This window comes from Mauremys reevesii, linkage group 4, assembly GCF_016161935.1.
Source record: "Mauremys reevesii isolate NIE-2019 linkage group 4, ASM1616193v1, whole genome shotgun sequence".
NCBI classification, from domain to species: domain Eukaryota; kingdom Metazoa; phylum Chordata; order Testudines; family Geoemydidae; genus Mauremys; species Mauremys reevesii.
Genome location: NC_052626.1, coordinates 30654291 through 30678215, shown reverse-complemented (window position 1 = coordinate 30678215; position 23925 = coordinate 30654291). Strand labels below are relative to the sequence as shown.

Below are 23925 nucleotides of genomic sequence, written 5' to 3'. Positions count from 1 at the left end.
GGAACCCACTGAGCTACGTGCTGAACAAACACAAAACAAAAAGGTGGTGTCTGCCCAAAGAGTTTACAATCTAAACATACGACAAGAGACAACAGATGGTGGTAAAACTCCATGACTTCTAAAGGAAACAGGACTAAGCCAAACCTGAGCACTCTTGAAAATCTCATCCCGGACTCCAAAATAACAATAATGCCGGTATTATTAATTATTATTATTATTGGCTAGGATATGATAGAAGAAGGCATTTAAGTCAAATAAGGTTTTTTTTTGGCTATCTGTTCCTCTGGAGTAAAAATGCATGTGCCATGCCAACCTATAGAATAGCTAAACCTTACACCTTAAAATGGAGTTTCCTCTTACCGTATTTAGCTCATTCTGCAACTGCTGATTCAAGTTAAGAGACTCTTCCACTTGAGACTCTAACAATACAATCTTTTCTTCTTTAATGGCTAGTGTTGTCTTTAGTGCAGAGTCAGTTTTGCTTTCCAGAATCTTATATTTGCTGAAAGACAACGAGAACAACATTCCAACATTTGTCACTGGAAAACATGCACCCATCTGGCTTGCAGACATTTCTCTCCCACATCACATCTCTCATAATTACATGTATTTGCTCTCATATACACCTGATTTCCATCACTACTCTATACTTTTGGACAAAAGTAAATTGAAAGATTACTAAGGAAGCAAAAAATTACTTATGGGAAAATCCAACAGATTTTAATGGGATAAAACCAATTCAATTCTATGGAAGAAACAAAAACTACAGAATTCAATATAGAATAACTTTTCTAATTTTTTTCCTAACCACACTGTAGACTTTAATAGAAAATTATATCCCTGCTGTGGATTTCTATAGCTTAGAGGGGAAACCCAACCCAGCAAAATTCTGCATTAAGGATATAATCATCCATTAAATTCTATAGGACAGTTCAAAAAAGCCTATAGAAAGAAGATCTTTTTTGTTAAATTCTATAGGACTTGCCCATCAGGGATGTCCCGTGCCACACCTTTATAGGGGGACACAAAACAGCTGTAATCCAAATGTACTGCAGTATGAAGATATGTAATGATTTTACAAAGTTAATGTCACCAGTACAGCAAATTGAACTGGAATTCACTTCTCCTTCAAGTAGATACAGAACACCCATCTGTGGTAGCCTGCCTGCATGATTTCCATTAAGACTTGTTACAGTGGCTTTGCTATTAGAAAACAAAATCTAAGACAAATGGTTTCGTGTAGTCTCTCTTGTCTAGGACATGAAACCATGATTTCAGTGGGAGTGGGTGGAAGTGGGAGGGGTACAAAATGTGAAAATGAAAAAAGCAAAAGGATGTGGTTAGCAGGTTTAAGGAGTTATGGAGTTACACTGTTAAAGGAACTCAGTTTCCTCACTTGTCATTGCCATTATCATCCTGTAGCAGCAGCTCTTTGTTCAATCCAATCTTCTCCAGCTCTTGGCTCAGTTTGTCCATTTCACTAGACAACTGTTGGCTCTTTAACTTTTCAAGGACCAAATCCTGTAACAGTAATATCATTAACCATCATACAGAAGACTGTGATAATTACACAGTACCAGTGATTTTAAAAACCCTGAGGTATGATAAGGGCATTGGGTGAAATCCTGGCCCCATTAAAGTCAAAGGGAGTTTTCCCATTGATTTCAATGGGGTCAGGATCTCACTCATTGTTTTTTGGGGCCTGTTTCTTCTCTCAGACCTGTGTAAATTAAGAGCAGCTGCACTGTACATCACTGTGAGAGGAGAATCAGCTGCTTTGTTTTTAAACAGCAATCTATTTTCATTCTCTATTTGTAGTTTTCTCAAATAAAATAGAAGGATTTTTCCTTCAGATTTTGGCCTTTCCTAATTTGTATTTAATTCTTTATGCTTCCATTAGCACAGGTTTGTTAGTGAATTGATATTGGGCCAGCAGAGGGAGCTCACAGTCTTCTGAATCCAACCAAAAGAAGAAGACGAAAAAACGTTTTAGAATTACATGTAAAAGTAAATTTTTTTTAAATCTTCTGAATAGCACAAAAATTAACTAATGAAAACCAAATACATATACAGTGGTGGGACTTCAATTTGCCAATTTCCTGTGATAATTAAATAACATTTTCAGTTTATTAACCTCTGCATTTACAGTATTGAAGATATTTCCTAAACCTAGGGCTAGTCTACATGTGGAAATTTACCAGCATAATTATAGCAGTATAACTCCCAGTGCGGACACTCTTATTCAAGTGCCTTTTTCTGGTTTAGGCTATGTTGCTTTCAAAGCAGTATTAATTACACCAGACTAAAAAAGTGTCCACCCAGGGAGTTATACTAGTATAAATATAGTGGCATAATTATACCAATATAATTATGCAAGTAAATTTCCCTGTGTAGTTGAGCTCTATGTATGTAAAAGGAAATACTGACATGTAAGGTAACCTTCTTGGTTTCATTGTCAGATTCCACGTCCAAATGCAACAAATGATTTTGGGTGCCCAACTGGAGACACCTTTAAAGAGTCCTGAGTTTCCTAAGCACCCAGAACGCTTTTGAAAATTTTGGCATATTATACACACCAGCCCCCCCCCCTCCCCCCCATTAAACAATGGGTGAAATCCTGGTCTCACTGAAGTCAATGGAGTTTTGTCATTGACTTCCATGGAGCCAGGATTTCACCCAGTACTTCAGTGATTCAAATAAGCTATTAGAAAAACGGTATTATAAATAACATGCATCAAATTTAAGCTTGCACACAGGACCTAGAGCTACTTAAATGGTTCTGCATGACCTCTGAGATGATTATATTCCAACAGGATATGGATTATGGGTGTGAATGCCTATTTTGACACTGAAGGTGCGGATTCCTTCAACTGTTTATGCATGTTCTTCCTACTGACAAATTTTCTTTTATATCTATGTATTTTTAAAATTTAAATTTAAAAACCAGAGGACACTGGCAGTTGATGTAAGGATTTAAGATAGGGCAAAATGTTGGGCAAAATTCCTGAACTTAAATCTATCTCAGGGCTTTATGTGAAGGCTTGGTCTCCACTACCAATGTATGTCTGTATAACTATGTTGCTTAGGGGTATAGAAAATCCACACTCCAAGCAGGGGCAGCTCTAGAAAGTAGGCTGCCCCAAGCAGCGCGGAGCGCTGCGCTGCCCTTCCCCGGTCCCGCGGCGGGTCCCCTCTTCCCGCGGCTCCGGTTGAGCTCCTGCCGGCATGCCTGCGGCAGGTCCACCGGAGCCCGGGACCAGCGGACCTGCCGCAGTCATGCCTGTGGGAGCTCAACCGGAGCCGCGGGAAGGCGGGACCCGCCGCAGTCATGCCTGCGGCAGGTCCGCTCGTCCCGGGCTCCGGTGGACCTGCCGCAGGCATGCCGGCGGGAGCTCCACCGGAGCCAAATGCCGCCCCCCCGGGAAACGGCCGCCCCAAGCGCCTGCTTGGCGCGCTGGGGTCTAGAGCCGCCCCTGACTCCAAGTGACAGTTATAAACTCCCAGTGCAAACAGTGCTATGTTGATGGGAGGGCATCTTCTGTGGACATAGCTACCGCCTCTCGGGAAGGTAGAGTGCCTATGCCTATGGGAGAAGCTCTCCTGTTGGTGTAGGTAGTGTCTTCACTAAGTGCTAAGGCAGGGGTCGGCAACCTTTCAGAAGTGGGGTGCCGAGTCTTCATTTAGTCACTCTAATTTAAGATTTCGCGTGCCAGTAATACATTTTAATGTTTTAGAAGGTCCCTTTCTATAAGTCTATAATATATAACTAAACTATTGTTGTATGTAAGGTAAATAAGGTTTTAAAAATGTTTAAGAAGCTTCATTTAAAATTAAATTAAAATGCAGAGCCCCCCCGGACCGGTGGCCAGGACCTGGGCAGTGTGAGTGCCACTGAAAATCAGATTGCGTGCCGCCTTTGGCACGCGTTCCGTAAGTTGCCTATCCCTGTGCTAAGGTGCTGTAATTGTAGACAAGCACTAAGACTACTTCCTCACCGAGATCCTTTCTTAAACCATCCTTGGGAGGAGAGGGGCAGACAACTGATTACAAACTTTTCCCCAAGAAACATTTTCTAAAACTAAAGAAAGTGGATGTTGAACAGCAGCTAGACTGAATTAAAAAATGTGTTTTTTTTTAATTAAAAAATTCAAATGTTATCTCCCCAAAGCAATTTAGCCCCATTTGTACATATGAAATCATTTGTTTAGACCACAGAAGACTAAGCAGAAGTATAGATAATAACAGCACTCAGCTTTTCACTTTATCTTGTTTAAAGTAATTCTGAAAAACATCAGCCTAATTTGTAAACTAGACATGGGTGGCTTGAAGACTTTTAAAATAAAACCAACTTTCAACATAATAATAATTATATGCTCTGTGCTTATGCTGTGGCATCCCTTAAAAACTTGGTCATTTAACTAAGTTATCTCAATATCTACAATATTCCCTTACATGTCCTTATACTTTCTACAGAAAATTCTTGAATACTAGAAATACTTCCTTGGACACCAATCTTGCAACCACATCTGAATGTGTCCACGCAAACCCCATTAGTTTTAACAGGGTTCTGCCTAGGCTAAAGGCTCCAGCCATATGGATACAATTGCAGGAACAGGTGCTTATGCAACAGGTATGCTTTTAAAGAGCCACTACTGTATAATACATGAGGCACAATAAGTAGTGTTGCCTTGTGCCACAGCAGAAAAGGGTCAGGACTCCAGCATAGTGAATGCAAAGCTAAGCCTGATTATAGAGCTATGGACACAAGACAAACTCTAGGATTCCACTTCCTTGGGCAGCACAACCTGTGATGCCTAGAGTCACAACACAGGGTCTCTCGGTCTCCCTAATTCATGGTCTGGATCAAACTGGCATGGAATGGACCACAGTCTACACCACATACCATAAATTAAATAAATAAAATACATATAATGAGGGCAATATTATTATTTTGATTACCTCTCTCAATGTAGCTAGTGTTCTTTTATCAATGGTAACTTGCTTTATAAGGTCTTTATTGTCTTTTTCAAATTCTTTCATCTTATTAGATGACTCTCTGAATCGAGCCATTTCTTTTTCAAGTGTTCTGTTTTCCTTCTCCACAGCCGCCAGCTTTACTGTGTTATCATCCAAAATAGCATCTTTCAACTCCACCTGCTGCCAAAGCCTTTTTGTTTCCTTCTCTAGCATCTTTTTGTCTTTCTCCAGTTGGGACACTTCTTGCTCCAGCACTTTGTTCTCCTTTTCTAACCTCTCCAGCTGTTTGCTGGAAATCTTCAGCTCTTCAAGTTTTCTCTGGAGGACCTGATTTTCACTTTCCATTCCCTGTAGCTCTTTCTCTAGCTCTTGGGTTTTTTTGCTGCTGTTCTCCAGGATCTGCTGAAGCCTCTGATTCTCAGAGTTCACACTCTGATAGCTCAGCTCCAGCCTTTCCGACTTCTTTCCCAGTGTTTTTAACATCTCCACATTTTTTCTTAGCTCCTCTTTCTCCCTCTCCAGCTCTTTATTTTCTTCCTCTATCTGTGCCATTTTTGTGCTGGTGAATCTCATGGTCTCTACCATCCTCCTGAGCTCCAAGTTCTCTTCATCCAGTTGCTTGTTGTCCCTCTGCAGGTCCTCTAGACGGATGGAAACATTCTGTAAGGTATCCAGGGACTTTCTCAACTTCCTGTTCTCCACTTCCAGATCCCCATTTTCCTGCTCTAGAACCTCAACTTTTTCTGTTACAATTTTCATGGCTGCTGCCTTCTTTGTGAGCTGTTCATTCTCCCTCTCTAGCCGATGGAGCTCTTTCTCCATTTCCTCCACTCGTTCTACCTTTTCTTTAACCTGTTCAAAATCTTTATGCAATTGTTTCTTCTCAAACTCCAGCTTGCTGAGTTTGCTACCAGTCTCTGTAACTGTTTCATGGAGCATCTTGTTCTCTTTTTCAATGTCTTTTACTCTGGCCTCGCTACTAACCTGAGCCCTCTGCCTCAGGGACAAAACCACTTGGTTGAGGTGGTCATTCTCTTGTTTGAGGTCATTAATCTACATTAAAAATAAAACAAGGAGAGAGTTATCTATAGTAGAGTAGACAGTACCTGAGGTGTTCCTAGAGAGTATGTTTTTTTAGAGCAATGTACCGTCTGGCAATTTACCCTCGAAGCAGTCAGAACTCTGTATTAACAAAACAATGCCCCTTTAACACAACACAAATTCTTCAACCATTAGCCACTGTCATCCCTGATTTAAACCCTCCCCACCAATCCAAACTAAGGAAGAGGCTTCTTGAAGAAAATTTGGTTTTATCTAGCCCTTTTAATACCATACATGAGGTATCTCAAGGTACTAGTGAGTTAAACATTGTGCTTTATTCCTTTCAAATCTTGAACTAAGCAGGTCTAGGCAGAGTCAGTCCATGGATGGGAGATCTCCATGGAACAGCTTGGACTTGATGATTTATGAGGAGCCACTCCTGTCTCTGAGTCAGATTGAACCAATGTCCTAGCACAGTGCTCAGGGGCACGGTTCCCTCTCTTTCTAGGTTCATATTCTCCACTCATCTCTGTGAAAACTGAAAGCACAAGTGCCCTTTTTCTTATAAGATGTAAAATTAATGTGCTAAACACTAGTAGTTGTTAAAGAGTTAATTAAAAAAATATTCTTTGTAAGGGAAGAGAGTTCATCATGATTTCTTGGCCAAATTCCAGCTGAGGTAGTTACGTTGGACCAAATACTCAAATCCTTAGTCAGATTTTTACCTAGTTCTTACTCAGGCAGAACACCTACTGAAATCAAATGGAGTTAGGCATGAGTAAAGGCCATCCCTACCCTAGTTTCTGCTTATCCTAGTTTTCTTCACTTCCTATCATGTCATGAAGAATTCCTGTGTGCTTTTACACAGCAGCTGTGCTTCACTACTGCTATATTTCAGAGGTGGAGTTTTCCCGGAGTATAAATCTGTAAAGCACTTAAGAATGCTTCAGGATAAAAGGCACTACATATAAATGCAAGGTTTACTTTTATTATTTAACCTCACCCCAGACTTGTCACACAAATCAATTTAATATATTTAAAAGCAAGCACACCATTCTCCAATGACCTACACGTCTATTCCCATTATTAAATTACTAAGTATGAATGACAGCTTGTAAAATAGTGGTATTGTACTTAAACTGCATCACAGCAGTAAAGGCTGCAGGGTATTTAAAATGTCAGTCTTATGGGTGTTGTAGCTTTCTCAGCATTTTTTTTTACTTAGATCAAGGAAGTCTAAGAAATCTACCATAACAAATAGCTGGTATCAATCCAATCTTCTTCAGCAATATGGGATTTGAATTGTACATCCTAATCTGTCTAGTCAAGGCTTTTTGAAGGGCAGGGAAGAACCAATGTTACAAACAACCTGAAGGTTCCCAAAGAGCAATGGGATGAGCAGCAGACACCATCACATGTAGTTATTTTTGCTCAAAGCCACCCTGACTTGTATTTGAACAAGTGTTCTGCATGCAATACACTCTGCAGGCTATTACCAAGCCCCTGAGCCATCGAGACCCTCTAAATGGCCATGGTAAAATTACCACTACTGAGCTTTTGGATCACATGTGTGAAGTCAGCACCTGTCTGTCTTTGTCAGCTTTTACAGTTTCCATGACACCCTGTAGCTGTTCTTTCTCTTTTATCAGCTCCTCGCTTAAGGTCTCCAAGTCTTGGTTGCTTTGTTTCTCTTTTTCAATCTGATTTTGCAACTTCTCAATCTGCACGGAGAAAGCACCACAAAATACATCAGACAACAAATTGAACCATGACTGTTTTTATTTCAGGGCATTTTGAAAAGTCGAGATTAAATAGATGGCCAAGATGCTATCTGTTCCTGAAGGGCTATGTCAAACCAACAAGACTGAGCAAACTAACCCTTCCCTTCTGAAAGTTGCCAACCACTGTTTAACCAACTATACAAATTTAGGTCAGAATTTTCAGAAATCTGAAAGTTAGTCAGGGACTAGGGGTGAAACTCTGGCCCTATTTAAGTCAATGGTAAAACTCTCATTGTTTTCAGTGAGGCCAGGATTTCACACCTGGTACCTCAAGGTTCCCAAAGAGCAATGGGGATGAGCAGCAGACACCATCACGTGTAGTTATTTTTGCTCAAACCCACCTTGACTTATATTTGAACAAGTGTTCTGCATGACACCCAAAATGGAGGCACATGAAATTAGAGAACACTTCTAAAAATGTGGCTGCTAGATCTTTGATCTCACCACTTACATCAATATTTTGCCCTATTGTCTTTAGTAGTCCTTACACTCAACACTATAGTGTCCTTTTCTTCCTGCTTGCATTAGACTTGCTGGATAGGTGAGGGAACTATGGTTTGGTTTACTGTTTTTTAAATTACGTCTTCCTCCATTAAAACCTCCTCTATCATCACCCCTTTTCCACATTCCCTGTATCTGACACACAGGCCACCTGTGTAGAAGTTCTGAGTCTCCCTCACCATTCATATTTGCTTTGCTGCTGCATTAAAAACAAAAAAGCCTTCCCACTCTACAAAAATCCATTGATCATTCTTGGACATGCAGTTTTGTCAGCATCAGGAATCTCAACATTATAGGTCTCCACACAGCATGTGTGAGGAAGACACATTTTGTTAAAAAAACACCCGATAAACCCAATGTAAGATACTTTACAAGCCTCATATCTCTTAGTATCAACAGACTATGTACCACTGACACAGTAGTTGAGCAGGCAAATGACTGTGCAGTAACTTCTTCTCAAATCTCCTTGAATAGGTGACAGAGTCACTAGCAATATGATCAGATTGTGATATTCACTCAACACTCGCAGACTAGGTTAGCTCCCATTACAATCTACCTCCCTGTTCCGAAAGTGATGCATCATTAGCAAAGAATTTTAGTTCTGTTTCATGAATCTCAGCTGTTCTTGATCACAACACTTTAAACCCACTGGCATTTTTGCTCTGTCTCATGCCCACACATTCTGCCCTGCCCCTGCACTGGCACTCTCTATTACTGGGTAATCCTACTCATTTAAGGGTGGGGATCAAACCTTTAGGTAACCCAGGCTTACTGGGTCCCAGGCTTACTGGGTCCGACTGCCAAAACAAGAGCAAATCAGACTACTGATATAGTGCCACAGCTTGAGGTATCAAAGAAATATGTATGTGGTAAGCCAAAGTCAACTGCAGCTGTTCAAACGACTTAAGTTGCTGGGCACCAGAGACATTTGTTTGGCACTTTATACCCTCAGATCTCAAGTTCTGAGTGTTTTAATTAGAGAACCTAGTTTGAATCACTGTCACAAAGGAGCTGTGAGGGAGTGGAGTGGGAATAGGGAGAGATGAATTTTTGCAGACTCTCTCTCTTGCCCAGATAGGGACTTTGAGAAGTGGATTTTGTTCTCTCACGTTGGCAAAAGCATCTGTCAAAGTGCTCCCTGTAGTAAAGGGATGCCAACCCTCTCTCACTTGCATAGAGGCAGGTACTGTGCTAATTATAATCAGCCAATCTACATCTAGACTACGATCTACAAAACAGCAAATGGGTGCTCTCATTTAGGGCATCCGAATGGTCCAGCACATCTTTAACGGGAAGTTGAGCAAAGAGGGGAGCCCAATATGTTTCAGGGCCAAAGTGTTGTATAAGCTTGTATCAGTACCACAAAAGACATTAGTTACAGCAGCAAAGAAAAAGGCAGGAGTAGGCCCCATAACATGTTTAGTGTTATGTAGAGGAGTGAGGAGAACTAAGTCCCTTACATGGGAATTCTTCAGATGCACCAAACTAACAAGCATCTTGTTTCCCCACTGGCATTGGGTTCAGTTAATTGGAGATCAGAATGCATGCTGTAGCCAGACAAAACCAAAGCAGGTGGCTGTGGCAGAACTGAACACTCCTTTCCAAAGGCAGAGCTAGGCTGGCACATGAGCTAAAAGTACCAGCAGTCGATAAGGGAGTGTAGCAAAAAATGTGATGAGCAGCGCATTCATTACCAGGAATGAAAAGAACCCATGGCTTTGTGGGAAGGGGAGATGCAGCAGAACACTGTGATAGCCAGAAAAGGAGACAAGGCGGAGAAGTCAATCAAGGACCATGAATAGCAGAGGACGTTTCTTTAAAAATATATCGGTCCGAACTCACCTTTCATGTAACTTCATTGATTTAAATGGAATTACACAAAGGATGAGTGTAGCCCATTGTTTTCTCCCCTGTAACAGAACAAGCTGAGGAAATACTTGTCACAGGAACAGGAAGTGAGACAAGAGGACAATCTGCCAGTGGCAGAATAGCTCCATAAAGTGCATATACAAGGAAGAGGATGACTATAATTAACTAGGCAAGCACTAAAAAAAATGAGTTGAGAACCTCATGCAGAAGCTCTCCAGAGTTGACAGTACTGCCCTCAAGCAGCATTCAGGAATGCTGTAAGCTGCAGCGTGTAACAGGTCTAGTTCCAGCACACTGTTAGAAACAGCACAATCAGCTCCCAGATAGCTAGGCCAGCATGAACCTAGTGAGAGTTACCTTCTTGCTAAGTTGTTGATTCTCCTTTTCCAGCTCTACAAACTTTAGGCTGCTCTCTTCCGTGCTCAGAGAGAGATCTCTGAGCTCCTGGATGGTGTTTTGCAGGCTCTGATTGTCCTTTTCTAGCTTCAGAATGCGACTCGATGCACACTCATTTAGCTCAAACACAAAGGACTTTCTAGCTGTTGAAACATAAGAATCAGAATGCAGTTTATACACATTCATAAACATGTTATCATTTCTAGGATCATAAAACAGATAATTAGGGCCAGCCCCCTAGCACTTCAGCTGATCTTAGGTGGTAGAGTGGTCCCTAAGTAAAAACACCTACATAAAAAAAATGGAGCATACTTCCATAGATAATAGTTACACCCCTTCATGAACAGGAAAGTGTCCAAAGACATGATATAGCAAAAGCTGCTTATCTTTATAGTCTCATATCTAAGAGTCGGGTTAGTTACTAAGTTGAATGGTCAACTAGAAACGTTTGGTGTGACACACTTTTGCTGAGATAGAAATTCTTAAAAAAATCAATATCTGAAACTAGGAAAAATACCATTTTCAATCATTTATACCATGAAGTTGCAGCTTCCGCACATGGCCAATTAAAACTTGTATATTAACCACTGAAATTGCTCACGTGAATGGGTGCCAGTGCTCTGGGTTACCCAAATGCTTTAACAGGCACACACTGAAGCAGTGTGTGTATTTTAAGGCTGGATACATATGCACTAAGCATCAATCACAGAGAATTCTCTATGAGTGTGAGTTTTGCCACTGACTTCAACAAAACCAGGATTTCACCCCAGGTGTTTAGAGTTTACAAGTTTTATCACATTTCATGTGACATTTCCCAATACCGGCATCTCCACTGCACATTTACCTTTTTCACAGTGCTTGATTTTAGTAACTCAGCACTGGAGTAACTAAAAATCTACTTCCTGTTTCAAATGTAACAGATCTACTCTCTACATAAAAATCATACGTTTAACATGCAAGTGACATTAACTCTGTGTTCTAGTCTTAGAAAATACTCATCCTTGCAGGAAGAAAGACAAAATTTATTGCTGCTACAGCCCCTTAAATAGCACTTACAACTGGCTGAAACTCCTGGGAGGTTGAATGGTTTACAACATCCATGATCTTTATGAGCAATATGCTGGTGAGTTTTGGTTGCATCGATGTTTAACACTAATACCATCAGCATGGTTCAATTTCAATTCTATTCTGAAATAAAGACTTTAAAAGTGGCTTTACTGGTTTCCATGCTTATTGTTACCCATTGATTTCTGTACCAACTGTGCGCAGTTTACAAGTTTAAAAAAAAGGGGAGGGGAGAGGGGGGAGGTTTCCTACGTGTCATCCTTCCAAACTCAACCTGAGATCCAACAGTCAAGCTGGGTTCTTTCCTGATCATCACCACAGCTAAAATAAAAGTTCTGGAGACCAAACTGTGCTCTCAGTTACATCTGCAAAATTCAGCTGTCCTCAGTGGGATAAAGTGTAACTAATTGGAACTTCATAAACGGAGCTGGCTGAAAAATAGGAAAACATTTTTGTGAAAGATTTTGAAATTTTTAAGTTGTTTTCATTTCACAGGGTTAAAAAAAATGAAATAACTTTTTGTTTTTTTTCCAAAATTTTAATGATTTTTATTCAGATTTTCAAAATTTTGCCTCTTCCCCCGCCCCTTTTTTTTTCCTTTTGCCACTGAGTGCAATAAAGTAAATGTTGTCGTTGACTCCCCTCCACTTTTCTTTTGCTACTCTGGTGAAGTTTTGAAAAGCTACAACTTTTGAAGAGTTACAGACAGTTAGAGTTACAAAGTTTATCATTAATTATTATTCCCCCTTGATAACTTTTCTAAAGTTGAGGAAGTTTTGAAAGGTTAAAAAATGGACAAACAAATAACAAAAATGAAAAATGGGAAAGAACCTAGACATCATTCATTCTAATGTATTCAGCAGCAAAAAAGAAATACAGGAAAAAGCAAACAAAGGAGGGGAAAAACCAGAAATGAAACAAAAATTGCAATTTGAAACAAGGCAGAAATTTTTGCATTGTTTCAAATTTGTCATAGAAAAATTGCACTGTTTTCCCAAAATGTTTCAACGTTGATGAACCAGAATACAGTTCACCCTCTCTGAACTTTGATGAGCTCGCTTTGCAGGGCTAACAAAGTAATAAGAACTAATTAGTCACTACTGTTAGTAGACATAGCTCAGAATACACACAGTAAGCCAATTGGAGGAGCAAGGTGGTGGTGCCATTTTTACATATAGTTACTTTACAAGACCCTGATTTTACCAAGACATGTGTACATGCTAAGGTTTACAGGATGTGATTTGCCCCACTGATATCAATGAACCTGCTCATCATGCGTAAAGCTAAGCATGTGCATGAGTCTTTGAGGGATTAGGTAAGTGTTCAGCAAAGTTCTGATACTGAAAACTTCTGCCAGTAACATCCTGTTATATATCCCAGGATTCTTTAAAAATATGATTTTGTATCCTAGTATTATAAACTGAATTAATTATATGAAAGAAACTAATTATCAAGCCTATGATACAGGGCACTGATTTTTTTTTTTATGTCTTGCATATAATTACTGAAAGTGAATCACCCACTTAAAAAATATCCAGCCAGTTATTTCCCCTCCCTCCCACTCATTTTTCACCTTCTATTAAAAATAGTTATCTCACAGCATAGGCTTTTTCCTGGGACTTAAAGATCAGCTGGGAGTAGAGAAGGGTCATTGACTCCTCCCAGACACTATTTAGTTAAAAATACCTTGTGCTGGGATCATTACTGTGCAATATCCGGGGGTGTTTGTTTATTTTTGGGCACTTTCTCAAGGGAGGTTTAAATATAAAGAAGTCATTGTTAATAGTTACGTAATGTACGGAAAGAAGCTGGAAGCTGTGGCGTTGTTAGAAGCTTTACTGTGTCAAGTGGTTAAATACAGAAATTTATTTCCCCATGTGAACTACTGAGCTTGGAGTTTGAGGTTTTGCTCCTGCCCAATGCAGTAACTTGTTCCCCTCCTCTTCTACAAGGAAACCTTGCGCAAGCACAATAATAATTAAGAGTTGCCTCATGACTGCTACTTACTATCTGCGAGGTCTGTGCTCTTTGACAGCTGTTCTAGTTCCCAGCCCAGGTGTGCAGACTCATTCATGCTCTGTTTTTGCGCGATCTCCAGTACCATATTCTCTTCCAGCAGCTCTTCAATTCGTTTCTTGTCTGCGTCCCGGTCCTGTGGAAAGAGCATGCAAATGGAACGTCATACTGAGTTTATTAACTAGGGAGCCTGATCAGGCTTGCACAGTTATCGTTACTAGGAGTGATGAATGCATCAAGAATTGAACGGACCCCTCTATACAACATGTGCATATGTTAATATACACATACAATATTAAGAGAGATTTCAGAGTAGCAGCCATGTTAGTCTGTATCCGCAAAAAGAACAGGAGTACTTGTGGCCCCTTAGAGACTAACAAATTTATCTGAGCATAAGCTTTTGTGGGCAACAGCCCACTTCATCGGATGCATGAAGTGGAAAATACAGTAGGAAGATATATATATATATATATATACACACACACACACACACACACACAGAGAACATGAAACAATGGGTGTTACCATACACACTCTAATGAGAGTGATCAGTTAAGGTGAGCTATTATCAGCAGAAGAGAAAAAGAACTGTTCGTAATGGTAATGAAAATGGCCCATTTCCAGCAATTGACAAGGAGATGTAAGGAACTGTAGTGTGTGTGTGTGGGGTGGGCTGGGGGGGAAATAAGCATGGGGAAAATAGTTTTACTTTGTGTAATGGCCCATCCACTCCCTGTCTTTATTCAAGCCTAATTTCATGGTGTCCAATTTGCAAATTAATTCCAATTCAGCAGTTTCTCGTTAGAGTTTGTTTTTGAAGTTTTGTTGTTGTAATACTGCGACTTTTAGGTCTGTAATCGAGTGGCCAGGGAGATTGAAGTGTTCTCCAACTGTTTTTTGAATGTTATAATTCTTGACGTCTGATTTGTGTCCATTTATTCTTTAAGAGAGACATCTCACAGATCCAAGATTAAAGCCACCCTCTGGATGGGCCAGATCCCAAATGAAACTTCCCCAGGTTCAGAGGTACAAAGATCCAGGGTTTTGGTCCATCTCCAATTACCTGAAATACTAAATGGACGATTCAAGACATGTTTAATACAATCAAGCCTGCATAATTTCACTACTAACTTGACACAACTTTTTGACACTATCTGGGCTCAAAATAAGCTCTCTTCTCTTCCTAAAGCTGAAGATAAACATCACAGAATCAAAGGTATTTTTTCTTCATTTCTTGAAATGCCAAGAAGTGAAATCTTCATGTCACATCATTGTCAGTTTCACACAGCTTTTTAACAAAGAAACCGTGTGAATAAATGGAAAATAAATTCATATAATGTACTTTAAAAAACTACCATACCAGGTGATATCACATGCTGTAATTGGAACTGAGTGCTGTTAGGGTAGGAAATCAGTAATTTCTAATTGACATTAACTTCTTGACTTAATTCTTGCCTTTCACATGCAAAATGCACCAAATATGCATGGGCTCAATGAGACATTGTTCAACGTTTCCCAATGGAAGTCAGTTTTTTACTGCTGATTGACAAAATGGGAATTATTCTAATAAACAGATGAAAAATAGGCTTATATACACAGAAAAATGTCCATTAAAGTGAGTTGGTATTGAATGGGATAGACTTTAGAGAGTGATGAACAGCTGTTCCCAGTCAAAGTACCAGTGTAGCATATAGGTGCAGGCATGCTCCTCTCTCTCTCTCTCTCTCACAAGCACACACACATATACACACACTCCCCACCCCTTTCTCCTTATAAGATACTTGCATCACTCTGAATAATATTTACATGCATGATGTTTGCACTGAAATGAGAAACACACTCAACATGAAAGGCATCAGGTAGGTTAGTGATCTGGGGCAATACATTTTTCTGCATGTCATGCCTCTTCAAGGTATCTCAAGGCGGGCACCCAAAATGTGAGGCACCCAAAATTATGGCATCAGGTAGGTTAGTGATCTGGGGCAATACATTTTTGGTCGCTCAACTCAAGACACCTGAAAGGCGTGCCAGCCCTCTGCATGTCATGCCTCTTCAAGGTATCTCAAGGCGGGCACCCAAAATGTGAGGCACCCAAAATTATGAGCCAATTTGAAAATCTTGGGTATGTTTCGTTTCTTAATTTACAATGTTCTGAGCCGGGCATTTAGCATAACACTAGGGGAGGATCTGACCAACACCTCCATTCCAGCAAAATCTTTTTCAGGTTAATAAATGACCACACTTTGCAAGAATTCAGAACAACGAACCCATAAGAATGAGGAATACTAGTAACTAAAGTTACTGCACATGAAGTAACATTTCTTATGTTTAATGCAATAATAAATGTCCAGTGTAATGTATTAGCCTTTTAGTTGTGAGTGATAAACTGCCAGGTCTTAAGTCTCTCATTTGTGTTCAAATGAATAAGCCCCTTTTCTCTGATTTATGTAGTATTAAATATTGAGAACATTTTATTTTTTGCAGTGGTCAGTGCCTCATAGACCTGCTGCAATAACTCTACATTTTATTTTCAGCAAGAACAGTTGTTCATTGCAGCAGATTTTCATACTCCATGTGTAAGAGATTTTTTTTTTAAACGGATACATTCTAAACCCTCTAACACCCATGTACATAGGTTCAGTATTTGCAACTTGGTGATATATGCTCATGTAACCTGAAATCTGTCCAACTGTTTGCTTCTCCCAAGCAGATTTTTTAAATATATTTATATAAAATAGAAATATATTTTTATTGTAAGTCGAGTGTCATGCTATTTTAAGCATGCACGATGCACTGCACTGACACAAAGATCACATGGCCTGAGACATATTGAAAACTTTGTAAATGGAATTTGTCCAACTCCAATGGATTATGTAAAAAGAGTGTGTAACCTAGTTTAAAATATGATTTTTTAAAAATTGCATAGTTAAATAACGAGTGTGTACCAGCTCTACATCATGAAGTTTGGATTTCAATTGCAAGTTTTCCTTCTCTAGTTCATGCAGTTTATCACCACGAGCTCTTGCTACTGTTAACTGTTCTTCTAGCATAGCCTTTGTTTCAATTAATATGATGTTGTCTTCTCTCAATTCCTATAAAACAAAAAGAAAAACAGCATATGAAGTTAATCTCCTAGTTTCAGAATTTTACGTTTCAAACATCAGACAACTTTAATATACTACAGTTTGGAAAAAAGGATATATAGCACACCTAGAACAAGGGCACTGAAATACTGGATATTTAACTATGAATAGCACCTTTTAATCATTACCTCCAAAATGACAATTTTACATATGAAGATCCCATAGAGAAAGATTTATACTTTAAAATGTTCCAATATCAACGTTGGTGAAGCACTTGGAAGACAGAGAGTGCAAAATATAAACAAACAGACCTAGACCTTTAGAGGTTATGGGATCATTTACATGAAAAAGTCCTTTCAATAACATGTCAGAAAGAATTCTCTTTCCCTCTCTCTCATGTATATGGCTTTATTTCACTTAAAGAAGCACTGGTTTGCAATGACCTTTTAAACACCTGACACAATCATTAACTGTATGAACAGTTTTGTTTTTCCTTTAGGCCAGCAGCATTTTTGGTTTGTGTTTTGTGGAACACAAACCAACCGGGTTCTGCAGCTACAGCAGTTCTAGCACAGCTCTAGGAACAAGTCTGGTGAATTATATGGTGCTCCCCTTGTTGTTTGAACCACAACAAAGCAAAAATTGCAGCATCATGCATTCATATACCTTATCTCCAGAAATAATGCATGTCCGCAGCATAAAATCTGGTTGACATTCTTGACCAGGTCAGAACAGCTTTAAATTGTCTGATTTCAGGTTAAAAAAAAATGACTGCTTACTTTTATCTTTAAATGCTTTTAATATCAGAAACATACATGTAAGGCCTACAATTCTCTCACTCAGGAAAGTGATGGGCATTTGAAAGATGAGAAAGAGCAGGATGTTACACAGGGGAACCGAGGGTGGAGTGGGGGAAAAAAAACCCAGCAATTTACCTTGTTCCGCTAAAAAGATTTTTATTAGTTTATTTTTTCCTCCAACATACAGAAAAAAATGGAACATGCACACATCCATGGAGAAATAATTATGGGTTGACAGTTTATTGCTGGACAGTAGCCTTCAAATTGTAAAGCCTCTGCTGATATCAGTGAATGAGTCTGCTCTCTCGAACAACCAACCTTCAAAACACATAGACTACTGAAAGATGATCAGGAATGAGTAAGTTGTGGTGATCCGTTGGACAACAGCTGCCTTCCCATTTTTGGAAGGATACAATCAGTGGCCTCAAAAGTCTCACGGCAGCTCAGTAAGACTCACTCCCAGGTCTGAATGTCCCATTTCAGAACATAGTTTGCAGAGAATGTTATGAAATGGTGTTCATGCTCTAACATGCATACCAACCTAATATATACATAACCCTTAATCATAACCCATAACCAGTCTATTAATGCTGACCTAAAGAGAAAGCATACAAAGGCTTTCAATTTAACCCTAATTTATCCTAAAGCCAGTGGGAAGAGTCAGCAGTCAACCAACTAATCTTCAGGCATTTCTTGCCATTCCTATAGGACTTTCCCACAGTATGCAAAACTCTAGCCATCAGCTACGCTCCTTAGAAATAGAGAGTGCTGTGGGGTGGAGATATGCAGCAATTTCTTGGAAATAAACTTTGGCAGGAAAAAAAATATCTCCTAGCCCATAGAAAAGAAAAATCCCTGGTTATTGTTGCTATTGCTTAGAATCAACACTTCCATCACCTATTGTGTGGAATGGCTTTTAAGTCCCCATCACACTGAAACTGATTAGTGCAAAGCTGTTGCAAAACTTTAGATTAATGTGTTTTTAGAACAATTCCACTAGTGGTAAGAATCCATGGAGAAACATTTCTATTAGTTTTAGGTTTTATAAAAAGAGAAAGGATGTTCTTGTGGTTAAGGCTGGACTGGGACTCGGGAACTCTGGATTCCGTTTCCCGGCATCGGTACAGACTTCCAGTGATATCCTACACCTAGAGACATCCCTTAATCGATGTATGCCTCAGTTCCCCATCTGTAAAATAGGGATGATTGCACTTTGTGCTCACAGGAGATACTATGATGGTGGCTGCAATAGAGACGTCTGTGAGTAAATGATAAAGAGAAAACGTTGAAACTCTGATATTTTAAGACCTAAATTTTGGGCCAAGTTTGACCAGAGAGGATGGATATGTTAAACTGTCTGACACCAAAACAGATGAGAATGAGTGGAGTTAAAAACAGGCAGCATGCTGGGTGTAAAACAAGTACCAAAAATACTCATATTGAAACAATGGGTCAATCAGAATATATTTAACAAACTGTCCTGCTCAGTCTGGACCACAGCCGTGAGAAGTAAGATGGTGTTTTACCTCATAAACATCACCTCAGAACTATCTCTGAAACTGCTTACCAAGCAGGAACTGATTATTTAAGTGTCTCATGAAGAGTCTAATTGTGTGCCAAGTAAGGTATACACATATTTGGTCTCTGTTTGCAAATCACACATTGTTGGGAGCCATAATATCTGAGAAACGGGAGGTACACACCATGCAGGTGCCTGAGGGGCGAGGGGGAGGAAGACCTGTCAGATCAGAAGGTTTCTGATGAAATCTTAAATTAAGAACCTTTTGCAGAAGCCTGTTAAAGTTGGGCCAACATTACTTACTTGCACCCATTTCTGAGGTCATCTTTATAGTGCAAACTTAATTTAAGTAATTACTCCAGGATAGCTTTATAAAGTTATGTTTCAGAGCCTGGAAGGTAGAATTGTTCTTAGAACAGCATATTATAACTAATGTCACCACAGATAACCCTAGGGTAGCACAACTGACCTGAGAATTGGTTTGGCTATAAATCAGTTTTGTATTAGATAAGCAGAATGGTTGGGTGTATTCTTCATGGGAATTAAGATATTTTTTTCCTTTTAAATTAATAAAACTCTCAAAATGGTTTTATAGCCATGGGGTACTTTTAAATCAACAGCACAGAATAGTTATCTATGGTCTTTTACGATTTATAATACATTTACTTATAAGAGATTCCAAAATCAATTAGAGGAAATTTACCTTAAAATATCCAACAATTTCTGATCTTGCCTTCATAAACCTCTGACTGAATTAAACCATAGAATTTGGTCTGCAGCCTTAACAACACAGGCCCTGATCCTGCAAACACTCACACCCATGAGTAGACCACTTAAAATTAAATCTTGGCATATGTATTTGCAGGATTGGGGCCAGACACGCACACGCACGCTATGGAAGTTGCTCCTGCTGAGCTGCAAAAATGTTAGCAAATGCCCTGGAATAATTGCATTTTGCATCAATCAAACTAAATGAAAATGTAAAAGAAATGCTTTTTTTTATTTTTTTTTAATGTTCACAGGAATTTCTTCCCATTATCCTGTGGGGAAACTTATTGCAGTTGGGGGGGGGGGGGGGAAATGCAAGCAAGACTCCCTGGTCTCCAAAAAGAATCTGGTCTCCTGGAGCAGCACTAGACTCAATGGAGAGGAATGCTGCAGCAGGGTTTTTACGTTGGAGGGAAACACCTCCTCAGAGGAAGCACTGCATTAAGCCTGCCCCTGCACATTGATAGCTATGACCTCATTAAGCCACCACAGCGGGCAAGTCCATAGCAGGGCTGCCCAGAGGATTCAGGGGGCCTGGGGCAAAGCAATTTGGGGGCCACTGCCATAAAAAAAAGTTGCAATATTATAGAATACCATATTCTCATGGGGGCCCCTGTGAGGCCCGGGGCAAATTGCCCCACTTCCCCCCCCCCCAACCCTGGTGGCCCTGGTCCATAGACTGCATTTGCATTGTGTTTTCTTAAAGATATAATCAAATTAAAACAGCATTTGGTAATTTCTTCTTGTCGTGAAAGACGTGGAAGGAAAACATTCACCTGCTCAGACATGTCAAGTCTTGCTTGCCTGCAGTGAGGCTTGCTCCTTTTGCACTTGTTCTAAGGCAGCTTCTCTAATCTCCCTCCTGCCATTAGGGACTTTTAGCCTGTGGTTTAAGGAGCTATTTAAAGTCTCACTCCAATTTCTCTTCTCTTACCTCTTGTAAACTGCCTCACATGGTCTGCCCTCCATATGGCACTTTCATGACCACTGCCTGGAGATGACATTCAATAGGGGCATGTTTTCATGGCTGTACTTCAAGTACCAGAACTAGAGGCTTGTTAAGTGCCCATCATATGTTTCTTCACTGAAGTGCATGCAGTTAAAATGGCCCCATCTATGTGAAATTTGTTTCAGAGTCTCAGACCCTCTGAGCTTAGGAAGCTACCAATAAGCATCAGGGGAGTTGGACCAGCTTTATAGCCTAGTGGTATCTCTCACTGTCAAGTGAGAGACTAGAACTAGACCCCTGCTCCGACGCTGGGAGTGGTTCTGAGGAAACTGTAAATCCAGCTATTTTTCAAGGGGGTGAGAGGAATGTGAGTAGGCACAGCTCTGAATTAAGTCCTATTCATTACACCTCACTTTGAAGGACAGTTGCTTGAGGCAGGGGGGAAATGGAAGGGAAACTGAGGGATAACACTGGCTGAAGGACATATATATTGTCAGATTCTGGCTTCAATGAAGCCTCTTTACATTGGTACAGCAACATAAGAGGGCCAGAATCCCCCCTGGGGAATTTCCTGAATGCAGCCAGCAGGGGCAGCACAAGGCCAGAGGAGACAGACTTATGCTGCCCTTCTACATCGTGGGATGTGCTGGAGAATTTAGGACAAGGAGTGGCTGGAATGCAAAATACTGGCAATTTTACACTGTGGAGCAGCCCAAAGGCAGCTGAAGCAGCTCCTAACTCAGGTGTAGGCAACCTATGGCACACGTGCCAAAGGCAGCACACGAGCTGATTTTCAATGGCACTCACACTGCCCGGGTCCTGGCCACTGGTCCGGGGGGCTCTGCATTTTAATTTAATTTTAAATGAAGCTTCTTAAACATTTTAAAAACCTTATTTACTTTACATACAACAAAAGTTTAGTTATATATTATAGAGTTATAGAAAGAGACCTTCTAAAAACGTTAAAATGTATTACTGGCACACGAAACCTTAAATCAGAGTGAATAAATGAAGACTCGGCACACCACTTCTGAAAGGTTGCCAAACCCTGTCCTAACTTATGCCAGAGGACACACTGACTCCCTAGAGCAGAGTTAGAAAGGTGCCAAGAAGATGTAAAATGACCTTTGCTTCATCCCCATGCCTCCAGATTGCAGCTCTTAGAGATGCAGCACAGAATCTCACCTATGATGCAGAACCTCGACACCCAACACGGAAGAGACAGAGGTGGGAGACTGCATAAGGGATGGAAGAAAAGACATGAAGGAGAGCTCTGTAAATTTTACATTATGGATCAAGTTAACTTGCTACATAGGAAACAGAAGTGGTTAGTTTGAGGGTATCGCTGGCTCCAGGGCAAGCCACAGTTCTGAGAACCCAAGTACTTACAATAGAATGGCTGCCCTCTTGTCTCAGATGAAGATAAGAGGAAGCACTGGCCTCTCCCATTCTACCAGAACCAACTCCTCTGCATGCTTTGGGCAGCAGACTAAAGTACAGCAGCACAGAGCTGAAGGGAAAATGTCAAGACGTGGCTCTGCTATCTAGTGTGCATGATAGGGTTAATGAACAACTGACTTGCCAGCTTGAGGGAGTAGGAGAGAGAGACGACTTACAGTAAGAGATTCCAGTAAACTGGAAATTGCCAGCAGAGAGGAGCCTGCCTCAGTTTGCAGTTTATACATTTGATACTCAGCAGGCTTAGTGGACCTATTCATAAGACGCAGTGGACAGCTGGTCCCCTAGGTTGGCAAAGAGAAAAATGTATTTACAAGGCGAGGTTTGCAAACCATAAAGAACTGCCATGTTTTCAGCAGGGAGTGTTATGGGCATATGTTTTAGTGACACTGACACCCCATTATCTCAGAGCCAGGAGCTTCATCTACTTACAGTTTGGGCCCAATCTTGAAGTCAATTGCAAAATTTCCTCTGGCTTCAATGTAAGCAGAACTGGGATTACATAATTCCAAGATTCAGCCTCCAGAATCAATCTCAGACAGTCTTTTGATTGCACCTGACTCTGTCTAAAGTGCCACATTCTTCCATTGGAAAGGCAAAGAATTACTCAACCAGCCCAAAGCATTCTCTTTGTTGCTAGTGGCATGACAATCACAATCAGATATTTATCCATAGGACAAGCAGAAGAATTTTGTCTGTTTTTGGTTAACATAAAGGTTTCATACACAGTAAAATAAACAAGCGAATTGGATGCTGCAAGGTAGAGGACTTCAGTATTAGTCTGATTCAGTTCTGGAGCCCATATACAGTAGATTCAGTGAAGTATTTGTTGACAGCTGTTTCCCACAATCTTAGTCACACGTTGAGTCTATCCATTTTCTTCAGCATGAACCCTAACAGAAGCAAGCAGGGCTAATGCAAATTCACTGAGCATAGCCGTCCCTTGGGTACTGTGAATTGGGGTGACTGTTCCAGGCCCTGTGCTTTGGGGGGCCCCGTGGGCCGGACCAACTGGCTGGTGTGGTCGGTCCCGGAAGTGACGGATTCATCACTTTTGCCCCAGACCCTGCACCCCCTTAAGGACAGCCCTGGTACTGAGGCAACCCTTCCTGCCACAGGTCACTGCTATCTTCCCACATTACCAGAAACAGGTCCATCCATGTTTCTAGCACAGAATCCTCAGCTCTCCCTCTCTATTAGTTTTAGGTGGAAAAGAATTAGTAAGAATGAGCAGCAGAAAAACTCCAGAAGGGTAGAATTAGGTGCTTGTACTGTGGGTGAGATGAAATGGGGTGGCAGGTATCCCTCTGTATCAGGGAAATGTAGGGGATCTCGAGAGTTAAAGATGAGATTAGCCAAGAGGCCTAGAAAGAGAGTGAAATAGGATGAGCAGTGGCCTGAAGTGGCTAAGCAGAAGATATTGGTATTACTAATAGCATAAACTTATAGGTACAAATACTCCACTTAAGAGCAGTTTCTCTGTTATTTACTAAGGCCAACATTTGCAGATTTCGATTCCTAAGGTTTGCCATCTGAAACTATACTTAAAAATTTCTAGCCACTTCAATTGGAGCCGCAGATGCTAAGAACCTCTGAAAATATCAGGCCACGTATTTAGATAATTAGCACAGGGTACTCACAAATGGAAAATTTTGGCCAAAGAATCAACTCTGGCACAAAGACAGCTTGAAAATTTACTGCA

The 23925-nt window shown here is 40.4% G+C and overlaps 1 protein-coding gene across 4 annotated transcripts in view; it reads right to left on the bottom strand.

Annotated features, from left to right (window-relative positions):
* CCDC88C (coiled-coil domain containing 88C) overlaps positions 1 to 23925 on the bottom strand; it is a 128217-nt gene that overhangs the window by 29724 nt on the left and 74568 nt on the right. For 3 of the 4 annotated variants that reach the window (XM_039534932.1, XM_039534929.1, XM_039534930.1), the window contains exons 11-17: positions 16592 to 16738; positions 13638 to 13782; positions 10527 to 10708; positions 7602 to 7739; positions 4960 to 6030; positions 1397 to 1521; positions 361 to 502 (exon numbers count right to left, since the gene is read on the bottom strand). In XM_039534932.1, coding sequence (XP_039390866.1) covers positions 361 to 502; positions 1397 to 1521; positions 4960 to 6030; positions 7602 to 7739; positions 10527 to 10708; positions 13638 to 13782; positions 16592 to 16738 — 1950 coding nt within the window. Of the gene's footprint in view, positions 1 to 360; positions 503 to 1396; positions 1522 to 4959; positions 6031 to 7601; positions 7740 to 10526; positions 10709 to 13637; positions 13783 to 16591; positions 16739 to 21950; positions 21993 to 23925 lie in introns of those variants that run through there. The other variant, XM_039534931.1, reaches the window with a different exon arrangement.